Below are 21,778 nucleotides of genomic sequence, written 5' to 3'. Positions count from 1 at the left end.
ACACATACCATAAATAGGAGGTAGAGCGCGGTCAAACACTCAAAAAGGGTGTAAGCGCGAATTATTTATATATATAAATAATAGGACCGGCACAGAGGATTCGTTCCGTCGGTTGCGGCAACGAATTTTACTAACAGCAAAATAGATTATGTGTATTTGAGTCGAAGGCGCCACATACGTGTCGTATGCTATACCGGAATGCACAAAAATTGGCCAATTTCTATTTTCGACGTACGGCAAGTGCGGCGAAAATGGCAACTGTTTAAAGAAGAACAATTTTGTATGGCGCAAATTTGTATTAATTGTGTTGTTTATTATATTAAATTAAATGTAGAAAATAAATGGAATTATATTATTTGAGTCAATTCAAATGCACCCTTATATTTTCAATAAAAGCTTGAAAGAGTAGAGTAAAGGCTAAGTGTAACCAAGTTGTCCTGCAAAATGAATGTGCACCCCGATCCCGAAGTTATGATCGAACCCACCGTCTACGACTACCATAAATTTTACTAAATACCTCTTTCGCTTCAAAAAGCACTAATTTGTAATACATTTCACAACCAACAAAAACATATTTGTACAAAACGAATTAACAACAAAAATATCTGTTGCTTTTCTACAGGGCTTATGGCAATATTTTCGACCTGCCGACATATTATATAATGGTGAGACAGTTTTTTCGAAAAAACTCTAAAAGTAGACAATGATCCTCTTTTACCGATGTTTCGTATAACTGCAACACCGACAACAGCTGACAACAATTTGGCGCGCAAAATCATTTAAACTTTTTGCTGTCTCCGACAGCTGTTTGCTTATCCAAATTGCTTATTACAATTTTTGTCTATCGAGCTAACTTTCCGCTTTGTTTGCGTTTTTGTTGTTCTTGTTTTAATCGTCAATAAAGTGAATAAACCATTTCTGGGACACTGCAAACGTAAACGAATTTTCTTGGTAGGAAATTCCAAACTGTACACCACGAAATTGGTATAGAACGTTTTGTTGAGCGTTTCGTGATGGATCCAACTATTTCGGTATCTAAGGTGGGTTGATCTTTGTTTATTGCCTAATACCTCACCTATAAACCAATATATATTTATACTTCTACTAGGGCTGCTTCGTCTTTAAAGGAGCTGCATCTGAAAAAAGCAAAGGTGGAGTTAAACGGAAACATCAGCTTGTTAATGCAGATGCATTGAAAAATCAAATTACTGGTCAGCCTTTCTACGCAACTTATGCGGACACATGGCGTTCGTTGGAGAATCACATTGAGAAACTCCAATCGGAAAGTTATGCTAAAACTCTAGAAGACGTGGTCGCATATGTGCGAAACGAAAGCAGCAGTGATGGGGGTATGGACACATATGACATGGACGAAATAGTACCAGCTGCAGCACTTTTAACCGGTGAGTTGCTTTTCATTCGAAAAAAGTAATTAATTTATATACTTTTGCCAGGTGTAAACCAACCTGACCACTTGGAACAGTTCGCTACACTAACGCAACGTTTGTTGCAAAAAATGCCAGCCTCAGTGTGTATGCTGCAATCTCGTGATTGTACTACATTAAAATCTGCTATAGAGATAATGGTGTACAATTTCATGGAGGCGTCAGAACGACCTGCACAATCAACGGAATCGGCAGACGAAGAAGCAGATTTGCGCGAACGAAAACGTTTGCGCCGCACTCAATGTAACATGCGACAGTTGGTGCACTGGTACCGGCGCAAATATGTAAAACCACAAGTGCACACAGCAAGAGAAATTAGCGATATAGATGAAGACGAAGAGTTAGAAGAGGAGGAAAGCTTATCGGGTAAACCAAGTTCAGAGTGTTCCCACGCGTTAGTGGTTATATTGCCTGATTTCGAATGTTTTAATACAACAGTTCTGCAGGATTTTATACTAATGCTAAGCGCATACCGTACCCATTTACCTTTCGTTCTGATTTTTGGCGTGGCAACTGCTGTTACAGCTATTCATAATGCACTGCCCTACCACGTCACAAGCAAAGTAAAACTCTGCGTATTCAAGACGCAAACGGCTCCGGTTTGTCTAAATGAGGTAGGTATTATTTGCAGCATAGAAAAATTATATAAATGCATTTCAACTACGGACTTTGGCAGGTAGATACAGTTTGATAAAAATGTTGGGTAAACAATTTGATCAACATTTATTTATTTTTTTGCGTGTTATAAGGGGTTAGGGGTAGTCAGAGGCCCGAAGAAATGATTATTTTCATTAATTTTTTTTGCTAGTCAATTGCTTTAATCTACAAAAATAAAAACACAGCATTAATACATTATGTTTCGACCTGACTTTAGCAAAATTTCAAAAAAAAAGTTATGGCTGTTGTATGAAATCTACCAAGCGGTTTTTAAGTTACAGTGATCACCAGTTCAAAAAACATAGTTTCGAGAAAAACGCATTTAAAGTTTTGCTATCGAACCGGAGCACCCGAGCGCCTTCTGTTAATTGTTGAATAGCTCGAAAAGTATTTGTCGGACTCACTACAAAATTTTCACACAATATTTTTAAGATATTAAAAAAAATCCAATTTTTTGAAAATTCTGACTACCCTTACCCCATATTGCACTCTTTGTCATTTGTCTTTATTTTACGTTCCCACGACAGTCGGTTCTACGTAACCGGAACGACCCGGATTTATATTCGGCCAAGGAGTGTCACTCCAGCAGCATTCCCCGTTACAACAACAACCCATTATTTCACTTAACTTCTCTGAGTTTTCTGCCGGATTAAAAGTTTTGTTTAAGATCGTCAATCGACACTTTGTTACCCCGACCATTGATTGTACGTTACCGGAACGGCGCGGATTTACATCTGTTCAAGGACTGTCACTTCGAGATCATTCCCAAAATTATATGCAATTTATGCTGTTACAACCACAACATCTATACTTTTAATACAACCCGCTATATATAACGTTTTGCGCACATTTCGCTTTAATGTTTATTCTTCAATTTTAAGATTCTGGAACGCGTCATACTTTCACCACGATATTCCTTCCATCTATCAGGCAAGGCTTTCAAGTTTCTCACACACATCTTCCTCTACTACGACTTTTCCATTCATGGCTTCATTCAAGGCTACAAATACTGTTTAATGGAACACTTTTTCCAAGGGAATGCCTACGCACTTTGCTCCAATTACTCGTCTTCATTAAACCAAATCAAAGCGCTCACACACGCCGATATTGAAAGCATACGTCATTTACTCTCATTTCGTCCTTATGTTGAAAGCATCAATGACTGCAAGCGCATCATTGCCATACTCACTGACGATAACTACTTGAAAAAGAAATTGCCACAACTACTGCGTGACTGCCATATCCACTTTATGCTACTACGAATTTTCATAGAATTTCTCGCTGTGTTAGTTGGTGATTTACCTAAATGCCCGCTGGGTAAGCAGCGTCGTGAACTATACACTATCTGCCTGTCTAAAGAAGTACGTGAACTGCCGGAATTTAAAGAATGTTGGCAAATACTTAGCTTCATGTCTAAAGATGAATTTGTTACGAAAATATCAAAAGCAATATCGGTAACTGAGGAGTATATGCGCGCCGAAATTGCCGGCTTAGAATTAGCCACTGACTGTATGACCACCGCCAATGAAAAACTGCAAGCGGTAAAAGATCACTTAACTAAAGTTGTAATGGCGGGTATGGAAGAAAAATCGTCGCCTAACGCTACGGCCTCTAATATCATCTCTGGACCGGCTACACCGGAGGTGAATAAACAAAAATTTGGCTCACGTCAAGATCTCAAAGAGCATTTATTACAAATGTCCAAGCAGCAAAACAAAGCAACTTCGGAGTTCACACAGGCTGTGTCACAGATATTGCTGCATATACAAAATGAAATTATAGTAACTCATTTGGCGCCACTTACACGTGCGCCACCGTTGCATGAGCTATTTGTTTTCAGCGATGTGTCAACAGTGCGCCGTAACATTATTGGTGCGCCACGTGCCGCACTACATATGGCACTGAACAATCCACACTACTACCTACAGTGTAAATGTTGCCAATTGTCCGAGTCTACACAGTTGTTGGCCACTTTACCGGATTTATCTGTGGCGTATAAACTGCATCTGGAATGCGGGCGCATGATTAATCTCTTCGATTGGTTACAAGCGTTCCGATCGGTTGTGGATGACATCGATAACGAGCATGAGCAAGTGGACCCCCAAATTCAGTAAGTTGTATATGTATTTTAAGATTTGGTCATATATACAAACGTACATAGGCACAAATAATAGAATATAGGCAACCAGTCATGAAAGTTGCCTTGTCTACAACCAGAATACAGTGTGCGTTTGATAGTCCACGCATCATACAATATTTAATGGTTATTTTTTTTCTCATGCTCATTTTTTCTTTATATTTCAGAGCTCGTTTCACGCGTGCTGTAGCCGAACTGCAATTTTTGGGTTATATTAAAATGTCCAAACGCAAAACGGATCATGTTACGCGATTAACGTGGTAGTTAAGGCTAATTTCATTTATTAAACTAAAATTAAAATAAGTTTGAAAATAAATAAATTTTATAATTTTAATAGTTTTAAAAAATTTTGTTTTAGATTTCCTACTAAATAACTGCCAATTCAGTCCAGTTTCCTTTGCGGTCTGTATGATCCAAGTATGATTTTTTTTTTTTTTTTTGCGGTGAGGTTGGGTTGAAAATGCCTTCGCGCCATATAGTAACCGTCGCTACTACGTGTGTGGTGATTCCACAAAAAATATCCCTCCTCTTCTCTTGGATTTTTCCCTGCACCCCGGGCTGCTTCCGCATTGCTTCGAGGTCGCCGTCCTGGCGTCCTAAGAAGGACACTTACTTACTCACCCTGCCTCCAGGGTCGCCTGTTTTAAGACACCTGTGATCAATGTTCTTCAGCACAACTTTCCAATTCACGCTTGTTTTATCGGATAATATCTTTCACGAAATTTGCGACGGCAATCCATTTTTCTTCCTCTATTATCATTTTCTCGATAATTTCTTCAGGTGTAAATGCACTAATAGCTCGCTGCAGACCTGTTCTCTCTATGTTCCACCTCTCTAATGGCCTTGAGGCAGTACAAAAACGAATTGCAAGCTGTCCGAATGTGACTTGCAGGTATTTTGGCCCACTCGCGGGCAATTCCCTTTTTTCAGCGCCTCGAGACTAGTGAATCTTTTTGTTTGGACCTTGCTCTCCAAAATGGCCTGAAGAGAATAATCCATCGGACTAGCGTCTGGTACATGTGAGAGCCATTGTGTGGACGTTATGAAGTTCGGAACGTTGTTTTTTAGCCATTCTTGGTTCACTCGAGCTTTGTGAGACGGTGCCGAGTCCTGTTGAAACGTTCATGGTCTGCCACCGAAATGTTTGTCTGCCCACGGCTTCAAAGCAACCTCCAGAGTACTTTCCCGATAATATTTCGCATTTACCTTGACGCCAGCGGCCCAAACCATTACCTGTGGCGGGTGCTACCCCCTGATGACCAATCGATGACTCCAATTCTCGTATGAACGGTCAGTCAAATAAACCCTATCGTTTTGGGAGTTTGCGAATTGCCCAATTTGAAAAATTTTCTGATCAGAAAACACTATGTTCAGAAATTGATCGCTTTCGGCCAAGTGAAGTAACTCCTCCGCTCTCTCAATTCTGACTTTTTCCTACTTTGGTGTGACATCATGCACCTTTTCGATCTTGTAAGGCTTGACTCTGAGATCATTTTTCAGTACGTGGCGGATGCTACGGTCAAATATTTTCAGTTCTTTCGCCATTTGATTGGCACTTCGTCGGAGATTTCGCTCAACTCGCTTCTTCACTTTTTGAGCCATTTCACGTGACGTTGCAGTCTTTCGATGACCACCTCCATGACGTTTCGCGATGCTACCAGTATCAATGTAACGAGTAATGGTGCGATAAACAAAAACTTGATTTACTTTAAGGTGCTCGAGCTTACGAACAATCGCTGGTTGTGATTTTCCAGCCAAATATAATGTAATCACACTATTACGTTTGAAATCCATTACTGATTTTCTTTTTTCGCGTTTACTTACGGCAAAATGTTTCCGCACGCCTGGAAACAATACTCTGGACTATCATTTAGCCAACTAACAGACAGCTGATGTCCGTGCATCACACCAAAAAAATTTTGTGGAATATTCTAAGTGACTGCGACAACCTAACCTCACCTAGGAAATGACACATTTTTTCTTATTTTTCATTATATTTTATTAATAATTTAGGTATTTGTATATTTTTAGCAATACATCATACACAAATTTAGTTTCATTGTGCTTAGTACGTATAATATTTATACTTACTGTATTTACAATGCATATTTATAAATATATTTTCATGAGTGTATATATGTACGTACTGTTATACATAAATAATTTATTAATTGTATATTGGGTATTAAAGTTGGTTTATTATTAACTTAAATGCCTATGTAAAATTGTTATTCTTATTTTAAAGTTTTGTTTGTTTTTAACTTTCTTTAATAATGCACTTTTCGTCTAGAATTTTATAAATATTAAATTGAATAGAAGGCAAGTTTTGCGTTGCATGTAAACAGTAAGTCTTTCTATGGACATTTATTTGCTAGTAGTCAATGCGGTTTACAAATAATCGTATGCCTATAGGCATTTATATTTGTATTATGTGTATGTAGTAAAATACATGTGTAAATGTAAATATATTACATACAAGGCAAGTTTACAAATAAGTTGAATGTGGGTTATTTATTGTATACATACAAATATATATAAATAATGCACTTTGTAGTAGTTACTTTCGAATTATCTTGTAGACGGTTTTAGTATTTTTGTATTACGAAAATATTGGCAACCTTTTGTTTTTTGTTTTTTTTTTTTTTGCTCAAAATAGTATATTTTCTGAAAAGTTATTTGTTGAGTCACTTCGATGCCCAACAATGCAAATTGATGGCTTAATTAGTCTTCATAATTATGTATATTATTTTTGACCCCACAGGCGGGCATTTCCATAAAAGTATTTTCTAAAATACTAGATCTTTAAAGGGTTTTGAAACGTTGGTGTCGGCCATTTTCATTATAAGTGTATTATTGTAGTTGACAGAGTTTTTTACAACTGTTCTCAGAGTCATCATGCACCATTCTTTGACGCATTATAACGGACTAGGGTCCTACAAAGGTTATTGTAGATCTCCGTATATACAAATAGGTAAGTGATATGGTCCAAGTAGCACCAAAGCGCCGCTTTGATACCATTATGAGACCTCCAACAGCAAGTTATCTACAGCCAGCCAGAGCTGTTGATATAATGGAGAAGATTGATGGGGTTTAGGTTGCCGCACTGTCCCAGGCTGTCGAAGAAAGGCGCATCCAGTGACCTTAATCGGCTAGCTCTCCATATATAGAAGGTGGCGCAAAATTAATTGTCCTATCGGAAGATTTATAATTATTGCAAATCATTCATACACTTGTAAACTAGATAGCTGCAATATACAACAGACAAGCAGTGGAGCGCGTAAAATCAAAATAAAGATTTCTACCACTCAAATAATTTTTTTTTATTAGTAAAAGTTATTCAAAAACAAGTTATTGAAAAAGAATTTTCGCAAATCTTTATGCATTGGAAAAGTTCCAAATGAATGTAAATCTGCCATATCAATCGGCAGTTACGCTTATGAGCGGGTGGCGCCGTTCAAATATCGTGAATATAACACTTCTGCGAATGCAACATCCAAACAAGGAGTTAGTGTGAGACTCCAGACGGGGAACATGCTCTTATTTTCACTGTACATACAAAGCTCTGGGTTCCTCGTTTCTTTCTAGGCGAACGATGCTGAAACTCTATAAAACAATAATTCGGCTTCAAAAACCTGACAAATGCGCAATGCGGATAATGAAAACTGCAACATATTTGAGCGAAAAATCCTATTCCGCATCCTTGGACCAGTGTGGATAGATCACGTCAACTTTCACCTACGTAACAACAATGAACGTATAGCTGAGCTAAACGACTTGTAAAACGCCGACTACATCAAGCTTCAGCGTGTTAAGTGGGCTGGACAGGTTCTGAGGATGGCCGCACCCGAAGTTGCAAAAAAGATCTATAATAAAAAACTGTTAAAAGGAGATGCCCAAGGGAAGCATGGATTGACACAGTTAATGACGACGCAAAAAATTTTCGACTGAAAAATTGGCGAATGTCGAATATCTGCAAAGGATGTTGTTGTTGTAGCAGCATAAACATTGCTACTGAAGAGTCAGTCCTATGACGGATATAAATCCTGGTCGTTCCGGTAACGTAGAACCGACTGTCGTGGGAACGATCTGCAACGGATCGAGATTCTTGGTCGAAGTTATTGAGGGAGGCCAAGGTTCAATCCGGACTGTCACGCCAACAATAATGATGATGACTCAAAAACAAAATTAGATGATTACCACATTTTATGTAATTCGTTCACCTATTTGTGAACTGTGTCTTGATGCTGTTTTTACACTTTTCGGACTTTCTTTGCTGTCTCCGAACGGCAGATGGTATTTTATGAGAAGCTTCTTCATGACAGTTTTATACTCGGAGGTTTGCCATTGCCTGTCGAGGGGCGATCGCTACTTGTATTCGATTTCAAACTTGTTCTGCCATTTCGTGTTTCATGCCGGTAGATTCGAACCGGGGCTCATTCGAATGTCACTTATGCACCAACACATTCGGTTACGGCGGCCGGCAGACACACATGAAACAACAAATGGCCAACCAAAGATTTTTAATGCCCCTGGATACACTTAAACTTAAATCTGTGGACTTTTAACAAAATAATAATAACAACTTAGGCATTTCACATTAACAAGTTTTGCTTTTGAACCGGAAAACCAGGAAAATTTTTACACTTTTATTCACATTTTCATGCGATGAGTTCTAAAGGAGTTAGTCGCTTGAAAAGTGTATTAGAGCCCAGAAAGGTAGTAAATATATATGTATTACGATAACAGGTGAAAAGTGCTAAGTCGTATCCTGGGCAAATACCGAAATAAATGGCAGTCGAAAAATTTAAAATGGTAAGAATCTCAGATTTTGCTGATTTAAAAAATCGGAGACTAGAAAGTGGGCAGCTTTCAGAAGAGGCCGCTGAAGCACGGAACAAGTATTTATGGCTATATGGACGACTTAAAGACGGTCTTACCAATACAACGACGAGTAAGACACACTTATAAGGGGTGCAAATGTAATCAGATACATCAAAGCGCAAAGGATTCGATGGTACGGTCACAATCGACGAATGAGCTTTGGAGCCATGGGCATATCTGATATCAAACGAAATACTGATGACCGAGGGATATGGAGGTGAATTGTAGCGGAAGCAATGGTTCACCGCAAACTGTAATGCTATGATGATGATGATCCATTGATAAGCAGCAATCGACAACAGCCACATTAGAAAAGCTAGCCGTTCTGTTCTGAAACAATTAGTCTTCTACGACCTGAAACGCCAAATAGGCAAATCGAAAGCAGTGACAACGAAGATCATGAAGAAAACAGAAAGTCTGACTCTATGATTGATTTGACTATTTTGTTGTGATAAAATGCACACGTTTTTGTGCATATACTCCTATATGAGTCGGTCTACGTTACCGGAACGACTCGAATTTATATCCAGTCAAGGACTGTCACACCAGCGGTATTCACCGTACATATGTATATGGGAAATCTTTATTGGACTAAATTGGAATTCAGCGACTTTAAATCGCGTTGTACGGGCAAGCCTTTGTCAAAGTTGGGTCATACGTATTTCAAAAGTATACTTTTCACTGCTTCAAAATAGAAAAAAATATATGAACATGCATGCAAAAAGCTGATTTCAATATAATAAGTGTGTATTTATATGCTTATATGTATATGTCTACATACATATATATGTATTATGTAGGCGCTTGGGTTCTTATAGCTAAAATTACTATACTTCCTTAGAACTATGTTTACAAGGCGTGCAAATTAATTAGGTGGTTTGGCATAACTTTCAACTTAACGGTATTTAGTAGATGTATGTATGTGTGTTTACAAAGAAATAAACTAGCATCTTACAATACATATGTATATATGTCATACTCTTATACACATTAGCATCGAACAATTTGTGTGTATAGATAGTAAATTATATTCAATCAATGTCTATAGCCGCTTTTGACACTTTACACATTTACATATTTAATTATTTAAATAATAATTTAAATTAGCGTAATAAATAATATCACAATGAAGTTTCTAGCTGTAACTTGATTATATAAATACATAAACGAATATATTTAAAATAACGTTAAAATTAAAAGAACAAACAAAACCAAACATGCAGTGTGCTTGAGTTGAAATGGAGAGTGTGCATGTGTGTGCTTGTGTGAATAGCGAAATCGCAATTTTTATTTGTACATTTTTCACTGTTTGCCCAACTCCTATCCTTCCCTGTGATCACTTTAGCACTGGTCAAATTACTGTGGATAGCCAGCACACAAATGCGTTCAGCCGACAACTCGCGATGGAGGCTGGAAGGAGCAGCAAAGTCACATTTCACTTTTCACATTTCATAGAAATTTGTACTAGTTTAAAACGCAACGAAATGCGGCCAACGTTTATGACACATTTTATAGGCTCTCTACAATTCACACATAAACATATAAACGTATGTACATATGTGTGTATGAATGTAAGTAAGTTTGCATCTATTAAATATAAATATGCAGGTGGTATCAATGTGATACTTTGGTAGACATTTTTTTTTCTAAATACTTCATTTTGCTTGACTTTTTCAAACTTGTATGTATGTATGTATGTACTATATATATGAACTACAGTCTTATTTGGTGTACTCATCATTGGCTGCACTTACACTTGCCGCTTTTACGCCTTAAAGTATGCTCGGCATGCTTCATTAGCTAGTGTAGGATAGATTTTTAGTTTTTGTCCTAATTATAGTTAAATATCAACCGTTTGCGCATGCGCAGCAGCGCTCGTGGAGTTTGTACTTAAATTGGCTTTGCAATTACCACTGAGTGCTGCGCTGCTACCGCTTCCGCCGCCATCAAAACTATTGCCGCTATAATTTGTGGGGTAGTGAAGTTTCGGAGCTGTCGGTAAACGTTCGTAGTGCTGTCTGTCAACGCCACTACCATTATTTCGCACACCAGTTGCGTTGTCATTTGGATTACTATAATTGTTTTTGTGCAGAAAGTGTGTACGTTCATTTGCAACCACATCTGTATCTGCATCTGGGTCAGTTTCAGCTTCCGCGTGCATATCCCGATCGTTAATTCTCATAGTAGCTGTCCTATGCCTGTCCAAGTCCAGCAACTCCACCTCACATTCGGAAACGCCAAGAGCATGCGTTGCCGCGTACAAAAGATCCGCGTCGTCCATATCGCCGCCATCGTCTGTGGGATAGGAATTTTCGATGCCGTCGTGCCGATAACCATTATAACGACGCGTGATCTGTGGCGTAGTTTCATTGACTGGCGTTGTAGCGCAATCGACCGACTGCTGTGTGCCTACGCTAGTAGTTGGCAGTAGCGCCGACATTGTGAAATCATCTAGGCTACGCTTTACCGCCGTATCCGAGCCAGTACCGGAATCTTTGCTGGACAAATGATCCTGCGTGTGGTCGCCGCCAACACCTGCGCTGTCCGGCAACGAAATGCGTTTCAAATACGCCATTGTGAAATGCTCGCCATCGGCTTCGATGTCGTTGCCGACATGTTGTTGCAAAAGTTGTTGATAGTTGGGCGTTGGTGTTATAATTAAATGTTGTGGTTGTCTACTATTTTCATAGTTATTGCCAGCAATCTGCAAACCACTTTCAACATTTTCACCATTACCTGCATTCGCTTCATAATCGCCTAGACTGTGTGGACGTTGCCGCTGTGCGTCCGTTTGCGGCTTTTGCAGCAGCGTCCGATTGAGTGTGGTAAGTTGTGTTTGATCCAATGCGCTGCCACGACTGCCACTTAGCATTTGCGAGCTGGTGGATGCGACGCGTGCGCTGCCACCAATTAGCCCAACACTGCCCGAAAGCAAACCACTCGGCGCGCCACTGGTGCTATTTGCGTTTTGACATATCTCACGGCGACGCTTAAATGCTTTGCGTCGCTGATACAGAATTAGCGCGAAAGTGGCTAAGGCAATAATGAGTACACACAGCGCTGCGACGATGACAACGCCGAAAAATATCACATTCTGGCTCAGTTCCTCCTTCACCACAATCAATTCCGTTTGCACTGTATACGTTTTCGAATTGTCGCTTATCTCGCAGCGATAATGGCCTGAATCGGCCGATTCTGTATTCACGATAACCAAAATTTCATGCTCTGAAGTGAAAAAGTAACGCTCCGTATCGGCGCTCAGCGTACCGAGATGAAAAGGCTTATTATCCTTGAACCACTCACGACGCGGTTGACTCAAATCAGCAGCCAAGTCGCTCAGACACTGCAGTACACTGGATTCACCCACCACTGTTTCTTTTCTCACAAGCGGTATTTTAGGTTGGGGCTTGTCTGTTAATAAAAAATGGAACAAATTATTAGTTAATTCATTAAAATTACACTTTTTTCCAGCTTAGCATACCGTTCACCACCAAGGTAGCATTCACTTTTATTTCACCCGCCGCACTTTCAGCGGTGCACGTGTAAATGCCGGTGTCGTTCGGTTTCGCATTGGTGATTATGAAGGCATTTTCTTCACGTAGAACTTGAAGCCGTCGTTCCGTCGCCGCTGGAAAATCACTTCCACCAAATTTTTGCAAGGCGATTTCGGGCACTGGGTCACCAGTAGCTGAGCACACCAGGCGCGCTGTGTCGCCCGAATCAATCGTTAAATTTGAGGGAATTTGCAGGAAGGTCGGATGAACTGAAAAGAAAAACGTTTACTTATGAGACAAACGGTTTTTTAGACTTTTTATAATTTTTTTTTTTTTAATTTTTAAATAAGAAGTCAATCGGTGAATGGATTTGATATTTGTTTCTGCAAGGGGAATTGGAAAGATGGCAGTCAAATAGTTCAGGTGAGTCGCAGTCGGTTTAGATTAGCCAACTTACTTAGACCTTCTAAGTCCGTTGTGGTACCACAGTTAGACTCCCCTGCGACAGGTTGACAGGTTTTATCCCAACGCCGGAAAAGGTCAAAATGGTATTTTACTAACAACCTTGCTCTACTCCTAGCCAAGACGGGACAATTACAGAGGAGGTGTTCTACTGTTTCTTCCTCTTCCTCGTCTCTACAACTTCTGCAGTAATCATACGAAAATATTTCTAGCCTAGAAGAGTGCCGACCTACCAGCCAATGACCGGTGACAGAAGTCACGGCCTTCGAGATGTTCTCTCTTGAGAGGTTAAACAATTCTTCTGATCTTCTATTATCTCTCACTAAAGTCAGTGAAGTGATGAGCGTCGAACGAAAGATGATTTAGAACGAAAATTATAATCGAGTTTTTTCTTGAAATCCATTTTTTTCCGCGCTGTCGAATATAACTCAAATAGTAATCAAGATATCAACCTAAAACTTCATAGGGATATTCTTTAACATATTTGCCTTTGCATGTACCTCAAATTTTCTATTAATTATAACTAAAAATATTGTTTTGATCAATTTGTTTATAAAAAAAAAGTGTAATTTGTTTTTCTTTTTCATTTCAAATTTTAATTTTTTTTGTTAAAAATAGGTAAGTGCAAGCGGAATAACTCATTTTAATGAAAAAATTTTGTTTGCTTAATTTGAGTTTTTGAAATTACAGGAGACTGCACATTCCACGACGCAAATTCAAGGAGCCACGTTTGAGTAGCTGTAGGGCCGCCATTTTATTTATGTTTTTTTTTTTTTTTTTTTTTCAAAAACGAATTTGAATATTCATTTAAGCATGAATATTAATATGAATATGGAGGAGCGCACAATTTGTGGTTTTTTTGGTGGAAATAAACGTTCGAATGAATTCACAGCTCAAAGGTTGTTGAGAAACTTAATCTGTCGAGAATAGAATAAGGACTGTCAGACCAAAAACTGGACGTTCTTTTGAGAATTGCTGCTGTAGCCCAAAGTGTTGTTCAACAACCTTCAACATCGATATCTCAACGTTCTCAACAACTAAGCATTCATGAATCGAGAGTTTGGCGGATTTTACTCGTAGACCTGTAGATGCGTTCATGGTGGATATTTGAATAATGCCATTTTTCACATATATTTGTTAACAGCCGTATTTTTAATAAAAATAGTAAAACCTGAAAGAATCTAAATTTGTATATGATTTATTTTTAAACATTTAGGATCTAGGCACGTCTTTTGAAAGACCCCTTTAAACCGCTTTTCTCCTCGAAGTGTAATTGTTTCTATTACTTGCTGAAAATCTAAATGGCCGATTTCAACCTTTGGAAATAGCAAACTTGCACGCAGTCATCCACGTGCGCCAAATTTTTGTTGAGATAACTACTTTTAGCTCGATGTGTAGTGAGCAGATAGACATGACTGAATAATATCCTTATATCTATTTCGACTCCAACGGTTAGACTGCAACAAAACAGCTGTTATACGAACAAAGCTCGATGGATCACAAAAGAATAAACCTAAATTGTTGTAACCTCCTTAACAGCTAATTAACTTACTTAAAATAGAAATTTTGAACTTTTGTGAGTACGTCGTGCCAAATGCGTTCGAAACGACACATTGGTAGCGCCCTGCATTCGCATAGCTGACGTTGTACAGGCGCAAGTAGCCGATAATTGTAGTCTGGTTGGTAGCATGGTCTTGACGTATACGCGTTTCGGTGGTACTATAACTGTCGCCTCCAAATCCAGCGTCACTGCGATGCGTTGCAAATAAGTGGCCGCGCTCGCGTTCGCGTATATTTTGGTTGTCATGACGCCACTTAATCTTCAACTCATCGGCTGCAGCCAACGACGCTGCCGTTGGTGAAATACCTATGCACTCCATTGTAATATTCCCACCTTTCACAGTGAGCTGATTAGATGGCTCCTGTATGATGGCTGGTTTGGGTGAGTTGGCTAAAAGTAGCGAAGAGTTTTGTTATTAACTTAAACTTCAAATTTGTATGGCTCAGTTTAAGGTTTCTCACTTACCACACAACAATTCATTGGTGCTCAGCGTCAACAGTTGACGATCGAACAGAGCCTCTGGATAGCCGCATACCGCATTTTCCGATTGCACTTGCGTGCCGGTTGTCGATTGTTCGTTGCTGCGTAGCCAGCGATGAAACCACAATAACTCACAGTCGCAAATAAAGTTCAAAGATTTGAAATTTAATTTTTGCAGATGTAGCATGTGATCGAAGGCGCCCGATTGTATGGAGGCCAATGCATTGTCGCCTAAGTTGAGCGACTCCAAATTGCCCAGGCCGCTTAGTGATTTACCCATAATTTGCTTCAAGTTATTGCCATACAAATCCAGTTTCTTCAGCTTGCGCAATGCTTTGAATGGCGGCGTTGCACCCTGGTCTTCGATAATCCAGGCGAGTTTGTTGCGTCGCAAATTCAAGTCCTCTAAATTTTTCACACAATCAAATGTATTATCAGCCAGATATTGAATTTTGTTATGACCCAAATTTAAGTGCCGCAAACGTTTGAGACAATCCAAATGTTGTGGCTTGAATTCGCTAATGTTGTTGTGTGACAGATCGAGTGAAATGAGCGATTGTGTGAATTCCCATGTATCTGGTTCGATACGCGTGATGGAATTATTCGATAGACTCAAATGGTGCAATTTGGTCAGATTGAATAGCCCCTGACGGCTCAGAGAGGTGATGCTATTGTGGTCCAGTTCAATCGTTTCGATTGCGTGCATGACATAGAAAACGCCATCTTGCAGTATGCGTATATTATTGGACTTGAGGAAGAGTTTTTGAAGTGATGAGAGGCCACGAAATGTGGACCAGTTGATTTCAAGATGATTGTTATTCAATGACCTGTAAAGAGTGTATAAAGTTAGGGGTGTGTGCAAAGGGGTTAAGTTGGTAATATATTTTATTTTATTTTTCATAGTTCACTTACAGTTTGCGCAACCTGTGCAGTGTACGAAAAACACCTGCCGGTAAAGCTGTCAAGCGATTGTTATTCAATTCCAAGTCCAATAAATCACCTAAGTGCTGAAAAGCGTCTTCATCGATACTCCTAATTTCGTTTGAGTTGAGTATGCTGGTAAAATAAATTGAAAATGAGATTTTATGGGCAGAAATTTTGTAAAGAAATTTTAATATTTCAAGGGATTAAATAATATTATACTTTTCTTAAATTTTGATACATATTTTCTTAATTTAAATTTTTGAGTGAGAAAACAAGCGTAATTTGTTTGACAAGCTCTCTCTGTCTTTGAGATGCAGTGTAAAAATTGCTTTAAGATCGTGGCATGAAAGTTTATATAAGTACGGATCTTTCAAATGCTACGACGGTCATTAAATAAGTCCTTAAACCACTCAAGAGATGACACTAGCTAATAACAATAATACAAAACATCAAAAAAAATTAAAAACAAAAAACATAATCTAAAACAACAAAAATAAAAAATCAAGAGAAAATAAAAATAAAACAAAAAATATTTTTTATATAAGAAATAAGAAAAAAATTATAATGAAAAAACAAAAAAAATCAATAAATAAATAAAAAAACGAAAAACTTAACTTATAACTAACAAAACAAAAATTATTATAACTTACAATAATATTGTAAAAAACAAGCAAAACAATGCAAAAAAAAATAATAATATAAAAACAATAAAAAAAATATGTTACAAAAAACAAACAATAATAAAAATAAAAAACAACAACAAAAAAATAAAACAAAAAATTTTTTTTAAGAAATAAAAAAAGCAATAAAAAACAATACAATTAAAAAAATTTAAATTAAAAAAAAACTAATAAACAAATAACAGACAAAAAAAATTGTATAAAAACAAAAATAACAACAATAAAAACAACAAAAAGATTAAAACTAATAATATAAAACAAGAAAAATTAAAACTAAAAATAAAACAAAAATTTGTTTTACCTAAGAAAAATAAACAATAACAAAAGCAATAAAAACAAAATGATAATAAAAGCAAAATAAAAATAAAAACAAAAGTAAAAATAAAAAATAGAATCAAAAAATATGAAATAACAAAAAAATTAAAGACAGATGATATAAAACAACAATAAGAAAATAATAAAAACCAACAAAAGATAAAAAAAAAATAATAACAATTATAATAAAAAACAACAAAAAAATAGTACAAAACAAAGAAAAAAACTAATAATTTTAATAAAATAACAAAAAATAGTAATAATAAAATAACAAAAAATAGTAATAATAAAAAAATAATACTAAAAAAACCAAAAAAACAGTTTGGTTTTATAAATTTTTTTAAGGACTCATAGAAAAGTCCTCATGCCTATCGCTCATTTGCTGCAAGAGTGCCAAAACCCAAAACGACCAACTCTTCTTTTTTAAAAAAAAGGAAGGCGAAAGCTACGAACAAATGTGTTTCGTTTGAATTTCCGATTTTTTAAGTTATGACGTTTTTTCAGCAAATACGAGCACTATATTTTTATATTTAATTTTGCTTTTCAATTAATATAAAAAATCTTTTTTTAAATGATTCATTAATTATGTGCATAAGCTGTTCCAAAGTGTGCTTGTATGCTTTTACCCCAATTTCCTCAAATCCGGGCATTAAGGCACAACCACGCTGTAATTTTCAGGGCTTTAACTTAAGTTTTTCGAATTTAGTTCGCCATTTGGAATTTTGAAAAACTGCTGGTGGATTTGTAATTAACCTCCACAAAAACCCCAGAATAGTAATTTTTATGAACTTAACTTAAAGTAATTCAATAATTTGATCTTCATTGGGTCTTAAAGGGTTAACCCCTTTTTATTCCAAACCGTTACTTTTTGTTTTAGAAGGAATTGTATATGGTTTTTGTAGTGGCAGATTTAAGCTTTAATTTGAGTATAGAACGAAGTCTCTAGCACGTGAGGTTTTTAAGAAAAGTGGAAACAAAAGCAACCCAAATATACGTTGTTCTGTGCTCAGCGAATATCACAAAAATATATCGGCATTTAGTCTCATGTCAAAAAGTAGTGAGCTTTGTGCAGCATTCAGATAATTTTTAATAATTTCATTTTTAATTTAAAAAAATATTAGCTGACTGTCCCATTCCAAAGTATTTGTAAATTAAAATGATAATTTATAGAAACATTTTTTTAATATCGGCCACAAGACCGGCAGACAATGGCTTGGGTTCGGTAGGTTCCTGCATTTGTGGAAAACATCAAGACATACACCACAAATATTTAGGAGGATGACTCGTCCAAACACCCAAAGAGTGTGTAAGGGCCAATAATTCTACAAATTTATAAATACGTTTAAAACCTAAGCTATTTTATGCTATGTTAACTTTTATATGGGGATGTTAATAACCCACACACACATACATATGAATAATGAAATAAGGCGAAAAATACATATATCAAGTGCACTTACAGATGCGCCAAACGGTTGTTTGGTGGAAAATAACTGGACTCCACAGCGTGCAAAAAATTTCTGGACAAATCTAAAGTTTTCAGCTTCGGTAAGGCTTCCAATGCCGCACTGCTAATGCGCTGTATGCGATTATTAGCTAAATTGAGCTGCTTCAGAGCGATCAGTTCACTGAATACGGGAACACTTTCCAGTTGGTTGCGCTTTAGCGTGCTAATAAAAAAGTAAACAAATAAAAAGTAAGTAAAATGATCACGAATTGGTGGCAGACAAGATGTGGAGGAGCGACGAAGGAAAAGAAATATGTAGATATGTACAATAGAATAATTGCATTAATCCAAACCTATGATACATTGTACGACTCATAGTGTTCATGAAAGAAATTAATTTAATAAAGTCAAATACGTGACTATTGCACTTTTGCTACACTCATACATAGATGCATACAGTTATGTGCATAATAATAGAGATAATGATATGCAATACCGAAATTTGAAGCGTAAGGAAGTAAGATTGGAGAAATTGTATTTTTTTAAATTTTTTGGACTAGTAAGAAACTTTTCGCAACATTTTTTTAAATTGAAAACGATATATCAGCGCATTTGCTATTTGGTAATTTTAACCGCCATTAATGACACATTTCTTTTTCCATTCTCTAAGAACCCCACTCACGCTATTGAGCATCTAAATACCCGTTGCAGATTTCCGGTATGGTAAACGTTTTTGATTTTGTTTTTTGTCGGGGCAGACTAGCAAGTACAGCACTAAGACATTGTACTGCACTCGGGTTCTTGTGGTGCCAAGAAGCCATTGTGGTCACTTCTTAACACATCAATGCCAAAGACCTCAAGCCTGATTCGAGCAAAGGCCCGGCGGACGCACAGGAAGTGGTCACCCTCCTCTCCACGTTCTGGGCAGAGCGCTCTGTCTGAGATGCCCACCTTTTGCAGTCCCTTCTGCTTAATGAGAGGAGGATTTGCGACAGTCACATCACTTTTGTCCATCTGCAGCCTTTCTCAGCCTGCCAGGCTCGCTTGTGGGTTAAAGTAACCCGTTTGCTAACCGTGGCTTTAATGGCTGCAAAAAGGAGAGGCAGGTAGCGCGATACTCACGTGTCCCAGGACCCATGTTAGCATCAGGATATTATGTCTACCGACATAGTTCAGCTTGGATTTACAGGACTCAACTGCCCTTGAAATGGTTGGAGAGTTGTCTAAGGCCATGAGCGCAGCTTTGCTGACGCTGCAGACACATACAAATCTGCCTCTCCATCTGTTTCCACAACAAAGTTCATCACTTCTTGAATAGTATACACAGATAAGTGCATTCCAAGAGCAGAGTTCATTTTTGTCCCGCTGGATTCCACGTAGACACCATAGCCCAAACCGTGCCCAGAAGCCATCCGTGAAAATGCGAAAACAGTGTTTGCCGAGCTTATTTTCAGAGTGTGCCCACAATTGAGCCTATGGCAGCACCACACTGTATCTCTTTTCCAGTCCGACTCTTGATGGGAAGGAATCAAGGGGCATGACGAGAATCGAAGTCCATGCCTTCTCTGTTGTCCAATGCCGCACAGGGGCCGTACCAATTTCCATTGTGTTTCAGCCTGCACATGGCCTTCAAAGTTACAAAAAAACTACCTTTTAATAAGTTTCGCAAGGCACGCCGCCCGATTTTGGAAGGGACCACGTGACTAGGAGTTCTGTTAAAAATAACGATACCGGTGAATGACAAAAGTAGGTTTTAGTGTCGAAAAGAAGTTCGATCTGGATGGGTCAGATGGATAAAATTACTATTTCCATGACTTAAGAAAGCAGGAAAGATACTTGAGTCGACATCACAGTCGTGAAGGTGGATTTATGACATGTGGAGCCATATCGTACTCTGGCGCGTTCGAGTTGAAAATTGTTGACTACAAAATGACGAGAAACAGCTATAAAGCTCTGTTGGAATCATCCTTTCCCGAGATTCGTGAAACATTTGGGCCTATTAATAGGGCCTTTCAGCAGGGTAATGCACTTGTACACACTTGAAGTGCGGTCAAAACTTGGATTGCGTCCCAAAACGTTGAAACTTTGGCATGGCCACCGTATTCCCCAGATCTGAACATTATTGAAAATCTATGGGGATGACTTACTCGTAAAGTTTATGCGAATGGGCAACAATTTGAAAACAAAAATGTTTCCATTCGAATCGTTAAAACGACCTGGTATGAAATTTCATGAGGCTATCTAGAGAATTTGTACAAATCCATTCGCTAACGTATTTATGTAGTAACTTATAAACAAGGTGGCAGCACAAACTATTAAGCTTTAAATAATAAATGTAAAAACAACCAAATTTCCTATATTTATGTATTATTATTATTTTTTTATTTGGTTAGTGCCTCCATTCAAGCGAACCAATAAATCACGTAGAATATTACAACTCCTAAATTTTTACTGCTGCGAATACCGTTAGCCGGAATAATATTTTGATGCATGTTTATTTTCGAGTAAAATACAGTATTCACTTGAATTATCAGAAAATCTTGGATTACTAGATCAAGTACGGTTGCTTTAATAACCATTTTCTTCCATAAAAATTATTGCTCCTAATCAAGTGAGCCGGACGTACTATATATTATATGAACTTCTCTACAAATTTTCAAAAAGTCCCACAGCATGGCCTATGGGCAGACATTAATAGCTTAACTTGCTTTTGCATCAAATTCTGATTCGTGGTGTCGCTGTTCTTATTATTTTTTACCTAACTGTATGTTTTGCTTTCGGTGTAAGACTTTTTTTGCAAGACAAGCGACATTTGATAACTAGTAACATGTTTTGAAGTCTCTTATATTTACTACGTACAGTTTTATTAATTCCGTTAGATTCTTTATCTGCAGCACACTCGTGTTGTTCAGTTTATTGCCAACCAATTCGCTAAAAAGTAAAAAAAGACAAACAATTCATGAATTTAAATGTATTTATTTTTTATGAATTCCGTTATTTAAGAAACTAATGCCAGACGTCCATTCATATGCCCTGAGAGATAGAATATTTTAATATTTAGCTTGCTGAGTATTAAAAGAAAAATATGTAAGTATTTCATCTAAATTTATGGGGGAGCAGACACAATTTTTTCCAGCATAAATGCACTAAGATTTTAGCATTACGGAGATTCTAGAGATGGCAAAGTTGCTGTGGATGAAAAGGCAGTTTAGATCAAAGTGAGATAGCGGAAGACAGATCTAAATAATGCCAAAAAAAGTATGAGTCAATGAGAACAGGGTGACTCTCTTGACCT

The 21,778-nt window shown here is 37.5% G+C and overlaps 2 protein-coding genes across 3 annotated transcripts in view; one reads left to right on the top strand and one right to left on the bottom strand.

The window, feature by feature from the left end:
- The first annotated feature begins 770 nt into the window (after positions 1-770).
- On the top strand, positions 771-4,586 carry LOC128868194 (origin recognition complex subunit 3). Its single transcript, XM_054110020.1, has 5 exons — positions 771-1,040; positions 1,109-1,403; positions 1,455-2,059; positions 2,984-4,212; positions 4,407-4,586. Exons 1-5 carry the CDS (start codon positions 1,014-1,016, stop codon positions 4,501-4,503), a joined length of 2,253 nt encoding a protein of 750 aa, XP_053965995.1. The 5' UTR covers positions 771-1,013; the 3' UTR covers positions 4,504-4,586.
- Positions 4,587-9,849: 5,263 nt separating this feature from the next.
- Positions 9,850-21,778, bottom strand: part of LOC128868193 (leucine-rich repeats and immunoglobulin-like domains protein 3) — a 59,787-nt gene continuing 47,858 nt past the window's right edge. The window contains exons 3-9 of one of the 2 annotated variants that reach the window (XM_054110018.1): positions 21,343-21,414; positions 18,497-18,706; positions 16,030-16,173; positions 15,103-15,944; positions 14,629-15,027; positions 12,602-12,883; positions 9,850-12,531 (exon numbers count right to left, since the gene is read on the bottom strand). In XM_054110018.1, coding sequence (XP_053965993.1) covers positions 10,961-12,531; positions 12,602-12,883; positions 14,629-15,027; positions 15,103-15,944; positions 16,030-16,173; positions 18,497-18,706; positions 21,343-21,414 — 3,520 coding nt within the window. In that variant the 3' untranslated portion in view covers positions 9,850-10,960. The remainder of the gene's footprint in view (positions 12,532-12,601; positions 12,884-14,628; positions 15,028-15,102; positions 15,945-16,029; positions 16,174-18,496; positions 18,707-21,342; positions 21,415-21,778) is intronic. The other variant, XM_054110019.1, reaches the window with a different exon arrangement.

This window comes from Anastrepha ludens, chromosome 6 (assembly GCF_028408465.1).
Source record: "Anastrepha ludens isolate Willacy chromosome 6, idAnaLude1.1, whole genome shotgun sequence".
NCBI classification, from domain to species: domain Eukaryota; kingdom Metazoa; phylum Arthropoda; class Insecta; order Diptera; family Tephritidae; genus Anastrepha; species Anastrepha ludens.
The sequence above is the reverse complement of the archived record's forward strand: the minus strand, read 5'-3'. Positions and strand labels throughout refer to the sequence as shown.